This window comes from Heterodontus francisci, chromosome 30 (assembly GCF_036365525.1).
Source record: "Heterodontus francisci isolate sHetFra1 chromosome 30, sHetFra1.hap1, whole genome shotgun sequence".
NCBI classification, from domain to species: Eukaryota; Metazoa; Chordata; class Chondrichthyes; order Heterodontiformes; family Heterodontidae; genus Heterodontus; species Heterodontus francisci.
Genome location: NC_090400.1, coordinates 32,680,923 through 32,697,560, shown reverse-complemented (window position 1 = coordinate 32,697,560; position 16,638 = coordinate 32,680,923). Strand labels below are relative to the sequence as shown.

The following is a 16,638-nucleotide window of genomic DNA, read 5'->3' as shown; positions in this document are numbered from 1 at the left end:
TTTGGACTTCGCTCTTAGACGGGCAAGATTGAACAACCTGCCACCTGATCTTGTGTGGAGGAAAATTCCTTCTTCTGAAGACTTGAACGCATGTGAAAGCAGCAGGGAGAAAAAAATTCCAAAAAGTGTGGGTGCGAGAACACAGCCCTGTTTCACGCCACTCAGGATAGGAAAGGGGTCTGATGAGGAGCCACCATGTTGAATTGTGCCTTTCATATTGTCATGGAATGAGGTGATGATACTTAGTAGCTTTGGTGGACATCCAATCTTTTCTAGTAGTCTGAAGAGACCACGTCTGCTGACGAGGTCAAAGGCTTTGGTGAGATTAATGAAAGCAACGTAGAGGGGCATCTGTTGTTCACGGCATTTCTCCTGTATCTGACAAAGGGAGAACAGCATGTCAACGGTCGATCTCTCTGCACGAAAGCCACACAGTGCCTCAGGGTAGATGCGCTCGGCCAGCTTCTGGAGCCTGTTTAGAGCGACTCGAGCAAAGACTTTCCCCACTATGCTGAGCAGGGAGATTCCACGGTAGTTGTTGCAGTCACCTCGGTCACCTTTGTTTTTATAGAGGGTGATGATATTGGCCTCGCGCATGTCCTGAGGTACTGCTCCCTCGTCCCAGCACAGGCATAGCAGTTCATGTAGTGCTCAGAGTATAGCAGGCTTGGCACTCTTGATTATTTCAGGGGTAATGCTGTCCTTCCCAGGGGCTTTTCCACTGGCTAGAGAATCATTGGCATCACTGAGTTCCGATTTTGTTGGTTGTATGTCCAGCTCATCCATGACTGGTAGAGGCTGGGCTGCATTGAGGGCAGTCTCAGTGACAGCATTCTCCCTGGAGTACAGTTCTAGGTAGTGCTCAACCCAGTGTTCCATTTGTTTGCGTTGGTCAGTGATTATGTCCCCTGATTTAGATTTGAGGGGGGCGATCTTCTTGATGTTTGGCCCAAGAGCTCTCTTAATGCCATCATACATTCCTCTGATGTTTCTGGTGTCTGAGGCCAGCTGAATATGACTGCATAGATGTTGCCAGTAGTCGTTTGCGCAGCGCCTGGCTGTTCTTTGTGCAGTGCTTCTGGCTGCTTTAAGTGCTACCGATGTTAACTCGCTGGGGGCTTTCTTGTAGTTCAACAGTGCAATGTGCTTAGCGGCTATGACAGGTTCCAGCTCTTCATTATGAGATTGAAACCAGTCTGCATTTCTCTTCGCACTTTTGCCGTAGGTGGTCAAAGCTGACTCATAGATGGCGTCTCTGATGTGGGCCCACTTGGTCTCAGCATCCCCTGTGGGAGATTTTACATTTCTAATATTTGTCAGTTCTGATGAAGGGTCACTGACCTGAAACATGAACTCTGCTTCTCTCTCCACAGATGCTGCCAGACCTGCTGAGTATTTCCAGCATTTCTTTGTTTTTATTTCAGATTTCCAGCATCTGCAGTATTTTGCTTTTATTGTGTGAATGGCAGGATCCTGGTTAGCTGCTGTCTGAAACCAAAGTAAAGGACATAAGAGAGAAATGAAAGAGATATACCAAACCGGCAAAAGAAAAACAAAACAAAATAGGGGCAGAGATAACGATCTAAAACTGTTGAACTCAACGTTGAGTTTTTGTCCTACTCAGGCTCCCTTCCTCAGCTCTTTTCCTGGTACATTTATGACTGTATCAATGGCATTTCCTGCCTTCACCTTGAACTGGAAAATTTAATTGACTTTGCTTCCAATTTCCACCCTTCTCTGGCCTTCACATGGTCCATGTCCAACTCTTCCCTTCCCATCCTTGACGTCTCTGTCTCCATTTCCGATGATGGACTATCAAGCAACATTCACTATTAGCCCACTGACTACCTGAATTATACTTCCTCACACCCTGCTTCCTAAAAGAACTCTATTCTATTTTCCCAGTTTCTCTGTCTCCATTGCATCTGTTCCGACAATGCAACCTTCCATGCTAGAACTTCCTATGTGTCTTCCTTCTTCCTCAACCGAGGATTCTCCCCACAAGGTCCTTGACCATGTCTTTTCCATTTCATGCGCTTCTGCTCTCACCCCTTCCCCTCCCACCCTGACAGGGCTATCCTTGTCCTCACCTTGGATGCCACTAGTATTCAACGGATTATCCTCTGCCATTTCCATCACCTCCAGAGTGATGCCACCACCAAATACATCTTCCCCTCCACTCCCTTTTCAAGATTACAAAGGGAGTATTCCCTCCACCACATCCCAGTCCACTCCTCAATCACCCCCTACAACCCCTCCCTTTCCTACAGCACCTTTCCATACAAGTGTAGGAGATGCAACATCTGTCCTTTTCCCTCCTCCCTTCTCACCAAGGTCCTAACCACTCCTTCAAGGTGAAACAGCAATATACTTGTACTTCTTTCAATTTAGTATACTGTATTCACTGCTCATGATGTGGCCTCCTCTACATTGGGGAGACCAAATGCACACTGGGTGATCACTTTGCGGAACACTTTGTTCCATCTGCGAGCTTGTCTCTGACCTTCCAGTCACCTGTCATTTTAATTCTCCACTTTCCTCCCACTCTGACTTTCCTTTCCTTGGCCTGCTGCAGTGTTCCAATGAAGTTCAACACAAGCTTGAGGAACAGCACCGCATCTTTCCACTGGACACTTTACAGCCTCTGGACTCGACATTGACTTCAGCAATTTCAGTTTGTAACCTCTGCCTCCATTTTGTTTTGTTTTTTTCTTTCATTTCTCTCTTATTTCCTTTACTTTGCTTTCGGACAGCAGCGATCTAAGATCCTGCCATTCACACCTCCTCTAGACACATCTTTTGTTTCTTGTCCCATTACCACTCCCTTTGGCTTTGCACCATGAAACCTTTTGTCATTTAATCTCTCCTGCCCTCTACCCTATCCCAGTCCTTCCTTTTGTTCTTCTTCCCACCTTCCCTCCTTTCACTCACTCAAAACCTATTACATTTCCAACTTTTCACAGTTCTGGTGAAAGATCACAGGTGAAAGGTTAACTCTGTTTCTCTGTTCGCAAATGCTGCCAGACCTGAGTATTTCCAGCACTTTCTGCTTTTATTTCAGATTTTCAGCATCCACAGTATTTTGCTTTTATATTAAAGAAATTGAAAGACCCTTTACTGTGAGGCAACTGTTGTTCGACATATTCCTAGATGTTTCACCACAACCACCTTGCCTAATCTAACACTCTTAACCCCCAATATTTATACAAACAATAATATATAAATAAGCAAACGTGTCAAGAGAAAACGAAAAGAAACACAATTTATTTGAACGCTTCTTTGATTTGCTCCAGGGTTACTCCCTGCAGAGTCTAGGAAATTAATCTTTAATTCCCTAGTAACTCCAGGACAGTTCGGGAGGGTTAACAGTTCTATATAAACGATGTAGTGCAAGACTTTGCAGAAGCTTTTATGTTGTTATTATACTGTGAAACACATATAAATTAATGTGAATAAAGCTGAGCAAGCACAGAATACAGTCACACATGGAATCCATCTGCAGGGACTGTTTGATTTAGAAGGTAACAAATGTGAGCGGTTCGTGATATAGTTTGGAGTAAATGGAGCAGGTTTAGTTGTGGACTTCAAATCCCAGCAGTCTCTATTGGTGACTTGCTTTCCGGTTCCTGGAACTGGGAGTTTCGAGGTTGAAATTGATGAGAATTGAACCTGCATAGAGAGTAGCTATTAACCCGAACGCTGTGAGTGGCAGGTTTGTGTTTTACAGAGTGCTGTAGCCCGTCCAAACGTCGGTGTCACTGGACGTGTTTGGTTTGTCTAAACACCGACACTTGTTTATTCCACAGACAGGTCGCGGACGAAGCTGCAGTCTGTTCTCCACAGGCTTCGACCTACCTGTGTGCTTCAGAACTCCTTCTACCTGTCTGGAGTCCAACACTAGAAATGGCTTCAGAGGTAAGATGTTTTCCCTCAACTTTTTAATTCGAGAGGCAAGCTCCAGTTTTATATTTTAAGGGAGGATGTCCAGTATTTTCTCCGATTGTGATTTTCCTTTTGCTCTGCTAACTTGCACCTCTCCTTGGAGAGGGTGCAAATAATATGGACACTAGCAGCTCGCCACCCATTCTTCCCTTCCATTCATGGACAGTAAATGTTGGAAGCGCTGTTTCACCACGGAAAGCATCACAATTGAGGAAGATCCTGCCCTCACTTTTCATTCTGTACAGTGTTGCATTACTGTTTTACTCTGGGCATCTATTTCCTTATTCTTAACTTTTCTCCTCCGTTCTCCCATCAGTGTTGGCATGTTTGGCTTATGCCAGTTTGTGTTGCCTTTTAATACAGGAGCAGTTTTATCCTTAACCTCCCCAGTTTTGCTCAGCTGTTTTCTGACCTGGGGTAAAATAGTTCTAATTAAATGAATGTAGATGTGCTTTATTCTTTTGTGCTCGGTACCTATTTCCTGCTCTTCCCCCAAGGATGTGATTTTGTCATACAATTAAGCAATTAAAGAAGGCTCTGTTGGGAAATGGAGGCTATTCCTCTATGTTGCAATGCACATTATTTTTCAGCAGTTGAGTAAGAATTTACATGCATTGCTGAGTAAGGGAACCTGCAAATCCATCAAGGGATATGGGGCCATTGGATAGTTTGTGAAAATAAAAGTATCAGTGTAAATTATTACAAAATAATGTCAATTATTTATTGATCATGCATTGTTAACATTCCCGTGCCTGTTATACAAGCACAATTCTGTTGGACTTAATTGCATCCCAATTCTCTAATTCTTTGTATAATGTACTTTTTTTAGATTTTGGATTTAGATTTAGAGATACAGCACTGAAACAGGCCCTTCGGCCCACCAAATCTGTGCCGACCATTAGCCACCCATTTATACTAATCCTACACTCATCCCATATTCCTACCACATGCTCACCTGTCCCTATATTCCCCTACCACCTACCTATACTAGGGGCAATTTATAATGGCCAATTTACCTATCAACCTGCAAGTCTTTTGGCTGTGGGAGGAAACCGGAGCACCCGGAGGAAACCCAGGCAGACACAAGGAGAACTTGCAAACTCCACACAGGCAGTACCCAGAATTGAACCCGGGTCGCTGGAGCTGTGAGGCTGCGGTGCTAACCACTGCGACACTGTGCCGCCCATAAATTTTAAGGAAATATTTTCAGTCATATTGATACATAACGCTAAATTTTACAAAGGAAGCTGTCTGTTACTTTTGTTTCCTTGGAATCCCTGGTTTGCATACTCTTTGTTTAAAATTTACCTGATGACATTGAGGAATTCTATTCCCGCTCATTGTGTGAATTTATGCTGTAACATGTATGGAACTTTTACACACACTGGGCCAGACCTTCTCATCCAGAAGGCAGGTTTTGTGATGGGTGGGGCTAGAGGGTCAGAGCGGAACTTCCTGCCATGGAACCCGACACTGGGATTCCTGGTTCCAATCTTCCTGCGCGGGACAGACCGAAAGCCTTTTCCCCCACAGGCCACTTGAGGCCCTTAAGTTGACTATTAATGGCCAATTAAGGGTCTCTTCCCGCTGCGGCAGAGATCTTGCTGCTTAGGGGGCCGGGGGCGGGGGGGTGAGAAATTGCAGAGGTGTGTTCCCCCTGCCTTTTCGGCCCAGTGCTGGGAGCACAATAATCCAGCCCACTTTCTGCTTTCAGGCTGACTCCAAGGCTGGGAGTTTTTGGAGACGATAGGGATCTTGCCGCCAGGACCAAATGTAGGGAGTCACCCTTCTTAGGTGGACGGTGAGACCTGTAGCCACATATTGCCACTGGGCCTGCTGTCCTATTTAGGATGGTAGCCCACCTCCAAGAGCTGCCAGCCCAATCAAAGGTCTGGCAGCTCAGCAGCCTCAGTAGCACCACTGGCAGCAGTGGCCACTGCTGGGGCTGAACCTGGAGGACATGGGCATATCGATGGTTGTACGCCCTTACAACCAGTTAAATGGAGTCTGGAGGTGCTGGGGCCAGTCAGGCAGGGCCTGTCGGGGGATGGAGGAGGTTGGTGACGGCAGCCAGCGCATTGTTGCAGGGGTGGCCATTGCCACCCCAGGGGCTTCTTCCTGGGCCAAAGAGTGCCCAAAAAGGAGGCCACCCCCCCCCCCCCCCCACCATCCTGGAGCCCGCTGGGAGGCTGCTAGTGTTTACCTGGCAATCTCTCCACTCAACGGATGACCCCATATACCCCACCCCACCCCGTCACTGGTAAAATGCCAGTGGAAGTGGGAATAGGCCCTTAATTGACCACTTCTGGCAGGCTGTCTGCCACCTTTCCCACTGCTGGCAAAAGGGCATGGTAGCGGGAAGGCATTGGGCATGCCACCAGACACCTTCCCACACCATTTTGCCAGCCTTTCTGCTTCTGAGCCTGTCCCCAAAGGCCCCGTAAAATTCCAGCCGAGGTGTTTCTAAAGCACAAAACAAGGTCAGTGAGTGTTACCGGGCGGTTCAGAGACTCATCTTTATCGTTAGAATTTTGGGACAGTTCAATAGACTGTACTTTTAATATGTTACTGTAACAAACATCATTAATGTTTCAACATTTACTGAGATGGTAAGTGCATTTCTTGGTGTGGTACTGAGCTGTATAGCCCAGGTAAATGCTTTGGAAATCAAACTTTGCAATAAATGCCAATGATTTCATATCCTCTAGGGGGCTAAACTATGGGGTGGAAGATTTGTAGGAAGCGTTGATCCAATTATGGAGAAGTTTAATGCCTCCATATCTTATGATAAACGAATGTGGGCTGCAGATATCAAAGGAAGCAAGGCCTATGCCAAGGCTTTAGAGAAAGCTGGATTGGTAATGAAATCTGAAATGGATCAAATACTAAATGGAATGGATAAGGTAAGAACCTTTGGAATGAATTGGCTTAACTGTCAAAGTAATGAGATCATCTGACCTTAATTCAACTTTAGTCTGTATATCAGTCAATTACTGAAGAGTACTTTGCAAAATAAAACCCACCCAAAGATTGATTGATTTCAGGTAACTCAATTTTTGATTTCAGATGGAATTTGTAGGCCGGGGTTTTCCGCTTGTGCTCTTGACAGTTGGCAGTTATTTCCCGCATTTATTTCTCAATCCCTGATATGATTCAACATGTTATGATCTTGAGCATAATATCACCAGACTAGATCCTAAGGCTTGTGCTTGAGCAATGCCATGGGGAATCAGTTCATTTAAGAACATTGGTTGCTGTGTGCAGATCTGGTGGTTCAAGCTTTTCCTCCACTTTTTCTGTTTCAGTCAAACAGCCTGTTTCAGTTGGCACATACTCTTACTGGGTTTGATAAAAAGTCTTGGTATTTGGATTGATTGAGTTTGGGTCACTAGTCCAACATGAAATGCTGATCATTCTTTTGTGCATTCAGATCAATATTTGTTTTTGCATCTTTGAGTGTACCTGGTTTACACATGGTTACTGAGTTCGTTTTGATTCTGATCCTAATCTCATTCTGTGAATATTCCTTTGCTCTGAGTCTGTTTTGAGTGTTTTCTTAGTTAATCTTGGTGTACTGTGCATGTTGAAGTTACATGGTGTTATGAATTTTAGCAGACTGGTTAAGTTAGTCCAGTCATTGTAAGGTGTGTAGGTATAAAATCATAGAATTGTCCAGCACAGGAGGGCATTCGATCCATCATAACCGTGCCAGCTCTTTGAAAGAGCTATCCAATTAGTCCCGCTCCCCTGCTCTTTCCCATTAGCTTTGATTTATTTTTTACCTTTTCATATCAATTCCTTTTTGAAAGGTGTTGAATCTGCTTCTACCACTCTTGAAGACAGTGCATTTCAAATCATAACTCACATTTTTAAAAGAAAATGCTTCTTCATCTCCTGTCTCGTATTTTTGCCAATTATCTTAAATCTGTCTTCTGGTTATTGACCCTCCTGCCAGCGGAAACAGTATCTCATTTACTCTGTCAGTACCCTTCAGAGTTTTGAACGCCAATATTAAAACTCCCCTTAACCTTCTGTGCTCGAAGGAGAACAATTCCAGCTTCTGTGCTGTGTGAATCCATTAAGCGTACACATTACAGAACTTGGATTGTAATACTTGCCTTCCTTTAAAAGCTAAAGAGTAATGTTTCTGAAAGCTGATCTCCTTATTTTCACAAGAGCAAATGAGACTATTTTTGTATAAATGGTACTTCATGAGCTGTGAGATTCAATACTAAAAGGTTTTGGTTTCAAACTGTTAGATTTATGAAGAATGGACAAATGGAACTTTCCAGATTAAAGAAGGAGATGAGGACATTCATACAGCCCATGAACGAAGACTAAAGGTAAGGGTGGCCACTAAATATATCTTTCTCAGAACACAAGGATCCTTTTAAAGACTAATACGGACGTGGAAAGACTCGGGAACGTCCAGGTATAGGTTTGAAAATGTAGTTTGAGTTTATAATCCAAGTTATTTCATTGATGTCCAGATTCTATCTGGTCCAAGATCCATAGCACTTTGACATAATTATGTTAATGAGCAACTTTTTTGTGAAATAACCATCTTATCAATTGGACGTGTGATTTGATGCTAATTCATCTCGTATGCACAGCAAGGAATATTAGAACATGGAAAAATTGGAGTTGAAGCATCAGGGACAGTCTCAATGACAAGCTATTGATTGGTATTTTAGTTGCTACATAGGTCAACAAATCTGTCTCTGACTACAACAATCATTATTTTAAGATTAGCTGGTGGTGGTTGACATTGCTCATGTTGACCCTATGTTTTGGGTATGAGATAAATCCTGACAATCTTCACTTGCTCATTCGAATCTTTTTTAATGCTGAAGTTTCCAAGGTAGCCTCTTGTTAAGATTGTTTCAAAATGTTAAATTGGTTTTAAGCTTTTATTGATTCGGCAAATTGGGAATGTGCTTGAAATTGTTGTTTTATTTAGTTTGTAGTGCTGGAATGGGTTTGGATAATGTGAGTATTAACTAACTTCAAGAAGTAAATGAGCCATAGGATTTAATGGAAGTTTACAGTTATTAATCAAGATTGTTCTGGAACTGGTTCATAAACTGTTTTTTTATCCAAGTAACTACTTCCTGTCAGTTATCTTTATTGTTATTCAACAACACTTGGCATTTCTTAGGTGCCTTTAACATAGAAAATCATTCAAAGTAGGGATCGGGCAGACGCTGAACAGAGTTAAGGGCCAGCCAAAGGATATGGTCAAAGAATTCCATTTTTGAGGAAGATTTTTAAAGATGGAAAGACAGGCAGCAAAGATGAGAAATTTGGGGATCCCAGCGTACAGGAGTGTGATGATTGAACACTCTGTCGTTGAGGGATGCACAGAAGACTCGAGGTCACCAGGGACAGAAAGTCTGGCTGACTTGTTGCCCCCCACCTCACCCACTGCTCCCACACCGTTCCCACACCATTTGTCTCTTTCCACTCTTGATTTGAAAATTGGAAAAGGAGGCGAAGGAGAGATTTTATTGAAGCAGACTGTGCCAAATAGGATATATGTACACACAGACCATTGCACAATTAATTGGAGAAAATTGTATTTTTTTAAGCTGTGCTTGTTGTAACACTGTGGGAGGTTGCAGAATCAGATAGGCAACACAAGTAACGGGTTTTCTTGTAATAGCTTTTTCTCTGTAGGCTCCCAATACCACATCAGAGGCGTACTGCACTTAAAAGGAAACAATTGCCCACGTTTTCCCTCCCTTGGGCGACTTGTGAGATCCGGGGAGACTCCAGGCAGAGGCCTGTTTTCTGGCTGAGCTCAAAGCCTAAAAATTTGGAAGGAAATTGGAACACTGCTTCAGACTTGGATTGCCAAATTGGAGTCTTTTGCCAACTGACTGAGATCAACGGGCAGAAAGCCCTTAGTGCTAAAGTGATCTTTGAGGTCGGGGGAAAGGTAAAGAACAAAATCTTTGGGTGCCTGCAAGGCTCCTGCAGATACTTGAGTGAGTGGGTATTCAGAGACTTACCATAGTACCAGGTTTTCATGAGCACTCCTGCACTGGGCCATCCAGGGAGCAGATTCCAAGGAAAATAGAGCAGGGCAACTGTGAATCCTTCTCGCTTTTCAGTAAAATTGCTCTGCCGTGTCTTTGCATACTATAGGGGCAGACATAGTTTCACTTGGGGAGTTCCTGAAAATCCCAGAATAGCATAAAAGGGACAGAGAGCTGATTTCCTGATTCTCTGCCCTTTTACCTGCTCCCTAAAACTGACAGTGCCAATTTTCCCAGGCAAAGGGCAGAGGGAAACATTCTTTTTAAGCCTCGTTGCCATCTCTGGGAAAATTAGCGGACATTACTATTATTCATGACTCATTGAAACATATAGGGCCGGATTATACACAGGAGGCAGGGCTCCTGGCACCAGGGGAACCACACCTCTGCATTTTTTTCTGACCCCTGGAGCGAGCCTCCGGTCTTTTGGGCTCAAAGTTTAAGGAGGCGGTTATCCCCGTCCATTTAAACACTTAATAGGAATGGGGATCCCACCTCCAAGAGCTGCCAGTCAATCACAGGCACAGCAGCTCACCTGGAGCAGTGGCCACTGCCAGTACTGCAGATGTCTTGGACGCAGGCCCAGCGCTGGAAAGCCAGACCTCAGGCTGGTCGTCAGGACCAGTCCATAAGGCCCCGGTGGGGGGGGGGGGGGGGGTGCGGGTGCGGGTGGGGTTCAGTCCAGGGAAGGAGGGGTCCCGGAGGTGCAGTGGTTCCCGTTTGGAATCCCCCGTGGGCCACAAATTGCCCACCACCCCCCACTCCAAGCCTGCAAGGGAGCCTTGGTTCAAACATGGACAAAAGAACTGAACTCAAGAGGTGAGCTGAGATTGACTGCCCTGGGCATCAAGGCAGCATTTGACTGAGTATGGCATCAAGGAGCCCGAGCCAAACTGGAGTCAATGGGAATCGGGGGGGAAACTCTCTGCTGGTTGGAGTCATACCTAGCGCAAAGGAAGATGGCTGTGGTTGTTGGAGGTCAATCATCTGAGCTCTAGAACATCACTGCAGGATTTCCTCATGGTCGTGTCCTAGGCCCAACCATCTTCAGCTGCTTCATCAATGACCTTCCTTCAATCATAAGGTCAGAAGTGGGGATGTTCGCTGATTGCATGATGTTCAGCACCATTCGCGACTCCTCAAATACTGAAGCAGTCTGTGTAGAAATGCAGCAAGACCTGGACAATATCCAGGCTTGGGCTGATAAGTGGCAAGTAACATTTGTGCCATAAAGTGCCAGGCAATGACCATCTCCAACAAGAGAGAATGTAAGCATCTCCCCTTGACATTCAATGGCATTACCATTGCTGAATCCCCCACTATCAACATCCTAGGGGTTACGATTGACCAGAAACTGAACTGGAGTAGTCATATAAATAGTGTGGCTACAAGAGCAGGTCAGAGACTAGGGATCCTGTGGCAAGTAACTCTCCTCCTGACTCCCCAAAGTCTGTCCACCATCTGCAAGGCACAAGGCAGGAGTGTGATGGAATACTCTCCACTTGCCTGGATGGCTGCAACTCCAACAACACTCAAGAAGCTCGACATCATCCAGAACAAAGCAGCCCGCTTGATTGGCACACCATCCACAAACATTCACTCCCTCCACCACCGTTGCACAGTGGCAGCAGTGTGTACCATCTACAAGATGCACTGCAGCAAGGCACCAAGGCTCCTTAGACAGCACCTTCCAAACCCGCGAGCTCTACCACCTCGAAGGACAAGAGCAGCAGATGCATGGGAACACCACCACCTGCAAGTTCCCGTCCAAGTCAGACACCAGTCTGACTTGGAACTATATCGCCGTTCCTTCATTGTTGCTGGGTCAAAATCCTGGAACTCCCTTCCTAACAGCACTGTGGGTGTATCTACCTCACATGGATTGCAGCGGTTCAAGAAGGCAGCTCACCACCACCTTCTCGAGGGCAATTAGGGATGGGCAATAAATGCTGGCATAGCCAGTGCCACCCATATCCCATGAATGAATTTAAATAAAAGCCCACCCTCCCAACCCCAAGTCCGCAGGGAGGGTGCCTCATTTTTCAAGGCATCCTCCCTACATGGCAGAGCCCCCCCAGTAAGATCCCAGCAGCAGAGGGAAGATGCCCTTAAGTGGCCCTTAATAGGCCACTTAAGGGCCTCAATTGGCCTCTGGGCAGGAAGGCCATCGAAGATCAGACTTTGGTTCTGTGTGGCCGCTGCCACTCCGATTCTCTGCCCCACTCCGCCACGGAACCTGCCATCAGGAGGACAAGATCTAGCCCATAAACCTTTTAAAAGATTTGAACTGGTAGACAGATAGATGCTAGGAATAGGTTTTCCCTGGCTGGGAAATCTAGAACTAAGGGGTCACAGTCTCAGAATAAAGGGTCGGCCATTTAGGACTGAAATGAGGAGAAATTTCTTCACTGAAAGGGTTGTGATACTTTGGAATTCTTTACCCCAGAGAGCTGGGTATTTTCAGTCCTTGAGGATATTCAAGACAGGCTAAGTGATATGGGGATAGTGCGGAAAGATGGAGTTCATTTAGAAGATCAGCCATGATCTTATTGAGAGGCTGAATTGCCTATTCCTGTTTCTTATGTACTTATTCCACTATTGCCTATTGGTTTTTCATATGTTTGAGTGATTTTTATGTATTTGAAATAGATATACTGAAAAGAAAGTTGTGTGTGTAGCGTGAATTCAATGCTTTGCCGTCAGATTTTGTTGCTAGCTCTCGTATTCTAAGACAACATTTGCACTGACTCACCATGAGCAACACCATGGAAGATATGCCAGATTCTTTGTAATGATATCGGCCCAAGCTTTGCTGTCAGTGGCAAAGGAGCAGTGCTCGCTGGTCACCCTGTTGACAGTTGCCCACGGAGTGTTTGCAAATTTCAGAGTAGCGATCTCCCCTAATTTGCTGTCAGTTTCAGTGCGGCATCCTTTATAGGGAATCTGTGGCAGCTAAAGCAGCAGCGAGACTCTTTATCCAATCAAATTGAAGACACCTCACCGTGACATGTTCAAACCAGGAAGTATAATGCAGCAAATATAAATCAAATTTAAATGATGTACATAAAGCAAGATAAAGATTGGGAAAAACAAATGGGCTTAGGAAAGAAATAAGAGACAGACAGGAAAAATTTAAAAATACATATTTTTTTAAATCTCCAGCATCAACTTTCTTCTGAACGAATGAGACTCCACACTTTGAAATTGATTTTCAGGGCCAGAGAGGTTTTTCAGCAGTAATTATCACTCACCATGCTGATTAAAACGCACTCACCTCTGAATGCAACAGCATTTTTATTCAGCCATTTTCAGTATGGAATTCGTGACCAAAGACAGCAACAGTGCACCCTGTGGAGAAGCGCAGTATCTCTGACAGCAACTTGTGGATTTTCATGTTTAACTGCTCATGTATCAGATTTACCTGGTAATAAATGACCAGCACTAGTAGCCTTACTGCTGTTATTGCAGCAAAATCTGGACCATAGTTGGCATTGTCCATACTGGCAGAACTGCAGAGCCATTATTTATATGTTTATATAAAGTTAGCAGAAATGATTAACTACTTTTGAGGTGATCTTATAAAACATTTTGTGCGATTTACTTTTTATTTCAGGAGCTGATTGGAGAAGCGGGTGGAAAATTACACACTGGTCGAAGCAGGAATGATCAGGTAAATTAGGATCGTAACATCTTGCAGCACACAAGGAGTGTTCCAGATTAAAACAACTTGCTGCGTTTATGGTTTTAAAAACTCCTCATTTTTCTCCCACTCCTCCTCCACCTGTTCTTTTTTTCCAATATTCTTCGATTTGTGTCCTCTGGATACCGACCCACCCACCAGTAGAAACAGTTTGTCCTTATTTACCCTATTTTAAGCCCTTCATGGTTTTGAACAACTCCATTAAATTACCCCTCAATCTCTACTCCAAAGGAAACAATTCCAGCTTCTCTGATATCATTCTAGTAAATATCCTCTGCATCCTGTCCAAGGCCTTGAACTCCTTCCTAAAATAGTGGTGCCTGGAATAGGTCAAAGTACTGCTAGCTCAGACCGAACTAGTGATTTATAAAGGGTTAGTATAACTTCATTGCTTAAATCCAAGGTGATTTTATTTTCGTTCCCTAGTCTAAGGGTGCTGAAGTGAACTGTGGAACTCAAACTGAGACCAGTTCACTTCGCACAGACCATGGATTACACCCGGAGGCCTCCTTGTTCTGTATGGCAGAGTCTTAATTATCTCAATTGTTGAGAGAGAGACCCAAGAAATATTTCTGGTTTGATCACTTTCAGATGAATTGACAAGTGCAAGCTTAAGTTAATGCTTAAATGTAGTGCAGTTTTACAATGATAGCATGCATGTACTGCACACATGTTTTATACATTTGCCAGTCAGCTGTCAAAGGTCAATCCCGAGACTGCTATCTTTTGAGATGAGACAAAGGTCCTTTTAGAAAAGAATCAGCGCCAATTGTTTTTGCAGCAGATCCTAAGATACCCTAAAGACCAGCATTTGTTCACTGTTTGAATAGAGGGTTTTCTGTGTGCCCCTGTATAGGGATATACACATAGTACATATACTATATACTACATAGTATTTGGACAATTTTCACTCCTCTATAAGCTACACATAACTGAATACAATGAACCTTTTTCTAGGTGGCAACTGATATGAGAATATGGCTGAGAGATGAAATCTCCATTTTATCGGGTCACTTGCAGCAGCTGATTAAAACAATGGTTGAGAGGGCTGCCGTGTAAGTTCTGTATTTCATTGTTTTAAAACACGGTTTAAAGATTCTTCTAATCAATCAACAGATAACCGATTTATTTTACATTATGTGGCTCAAACTATGTAACGTAAATGAGCAGAATCTCCGATTTCAGTGGGGAATATATCAGTAATCCAAGAAAAAATTGGGCTTTGCCCGTTATGTTTCTATCTGCATGTTGAAGCTCTACCTGCAGTATCATAATTCCCTCACAATATATCGCACTAGTATAGAGAGTTTAATCACGGTCACCATTTGCTTTTGACATTTGTCTTTCTAACTTGTCCCCAACCTCCTGTGCAGTAGGTGCTGACCTCAAGCAGGAGTAGAGCTCGACAGGAGTAGGCAACTCTCCCAACTGTCCATCCTTTCAGCATAAGCCCAGACAGAAGCAGTTTGAAGGCTGTTGAACCTTAGGAAGAGACTATCATTGAGGAAACATCACTGCTATGCCCATTCCAGTCCTCTTTGCAAATCCACCTTTCCTGCAGGGATTACATTAGTGAACAGCAGCAAGAATCCTGGCTATTTTTCCCCTTTCCTTTCTTTCTGCCTAAAAAACAGGGAAGATAAAGACTGTTCCAGTGCCCTATTGCCACCAGTCACTGGTTACCAGCTCAATGGTCACTGCAGGCTATATTTCCAGCAGGCTTGGAAGGGGAATCAGGACCCAGTCCAAGCTTACCTTCACTCAACATGCCTTCCACCAGAAATCATTGGATAATGATATGCAGTGGGATCGCTGGCTGATTTTTTATTTTCCTTTCCAGTCCCTGATTCTTAATACTTACTGTCTTAATGCGTTGTGCTATTCAACAAACCATTCTATTACTATTAAGCAACTTAAGAAAACTTAGATAGCAAATAAAGATCATTCAGCCCATCGTGCTTGTCACTTCTGCAGTCTCTGAGTAACAGCCTTGTTCATGGACTCTATCTGCTCACTTCAGTCCCTTTTTAAAAGGCATCAACTAAACCAGAATTTACTGCTATTTCTGGTAGTCCATTCCATAAGTGTATGATTCTGTTACTGCATTGTTAAAATACTTTCTGTTCTGTGTGTTAATAACTAAGTATCCTTTGTGCTTTAGGGAGATTGATATCCTTTTTCCTGGATATACTCATTTACAAAGAGCTCAGCCGATTCGATGGAGCCACTGGATTCTAAGGTGATCAATATTTTAGTTGGTATTAGAATAAACAACTGAAAAATGGAGGACACATTGTGAGCGTTAATATTTATCAGGTCTATCATAAAATTTGTTAATACGGATAAAAATAGATGTCACTTTACCACCACACACTGTGTGATGCAGTCACACTGCTAAATCTAATTTTCAAATGACTACTGTAATAGCATAGGATCTGTTCAGAAGGTTAGAGTTGCACGAAAGGTTTTTAATTGGAAGGTGAAATTCACGGTGATTTTAAACATGAGATGTCGGAGGACGTTATTCAAGCGTGACTAATGTCGGTTCTTATTTCCAACTGGAAAACTGGGGTATTTTGGGGTTTTAGTTTCACTGTTACATTAGTAACAGTAGTTGGAGGTTACGCAGATAGAAACAGTTGCAACCTTGCCTTTCATACAAAAAATGCCAAATTAATATTTTGCCAAAATGTGGAACTGAACTCTTGTTGCCCAGGTGCATGTAAAAGATCTCATGGCACTATTCAAAACAGAGCAGCAAGTTTCTCCAGTGTGCTGGCCATTTTTAGTAGTGATGATTGAGATATTATCAAATCATTTGGTGCTGGTAGACTGCTGCATTACATGACAGTGATCATACTTCAGAACTAATCCATTGGCATCAAAGTGCTGTGAGACATCCTAAAGATATTAAAGGTGTTCTATATCAATGTAACCTATATTAATTAGACACCAACA

The 16,638-nt window shown here is 43.7% G+C and overlaps 1 protein-coding gene across 3 annotated transcripts in view; it reads left to right on the top strand.

The window, feature by feature from the left end:
- Positions 1-3,620: 3,620 nt before the first annotated feature.
- Positions 3,621-16,638, top strand: part of asl (argininosuccinate lyase) — a 32,315-nt gene continuing 19,297 nt past the window's right edge. The window contains exons 1-7 of one of the 3 annotated variants that reach the window (XM_068010308.1): positions 3,621-3,701; positions 3,807-3,915; positions 6,651-6,845; positions 8,202-8,285; positions 13,594-13,650; positions 14,638-14,735; positions 15,842-15,919. In XM_068010308.1, coding sequence (XP_067866409.1) covers positions 3,904-3,915; positions 6,651-6,845; positions 8,202-8,285; positions 13,594-13,650; positions 14,638-14,735; positions 15,842-15,919 — 524 coding nt within the window. In that variant the 5' untranslated portion in view covers positions 3,621-3,701; positions 3,807-3,903. Of the gene's footprint in view, positions 3,713-3,806; positions 3,916-6,650; positions 6,846-8,201; positions 8,286-13,593; positions 13,651-14,637; positions 14,736-15,841; positions 15,920-16,638 lie in introns of all 3 variants that reach the window. The other 2 variants (XM_068010307.1, XM_068010309.1) reach the window with 2 other exon arrangements.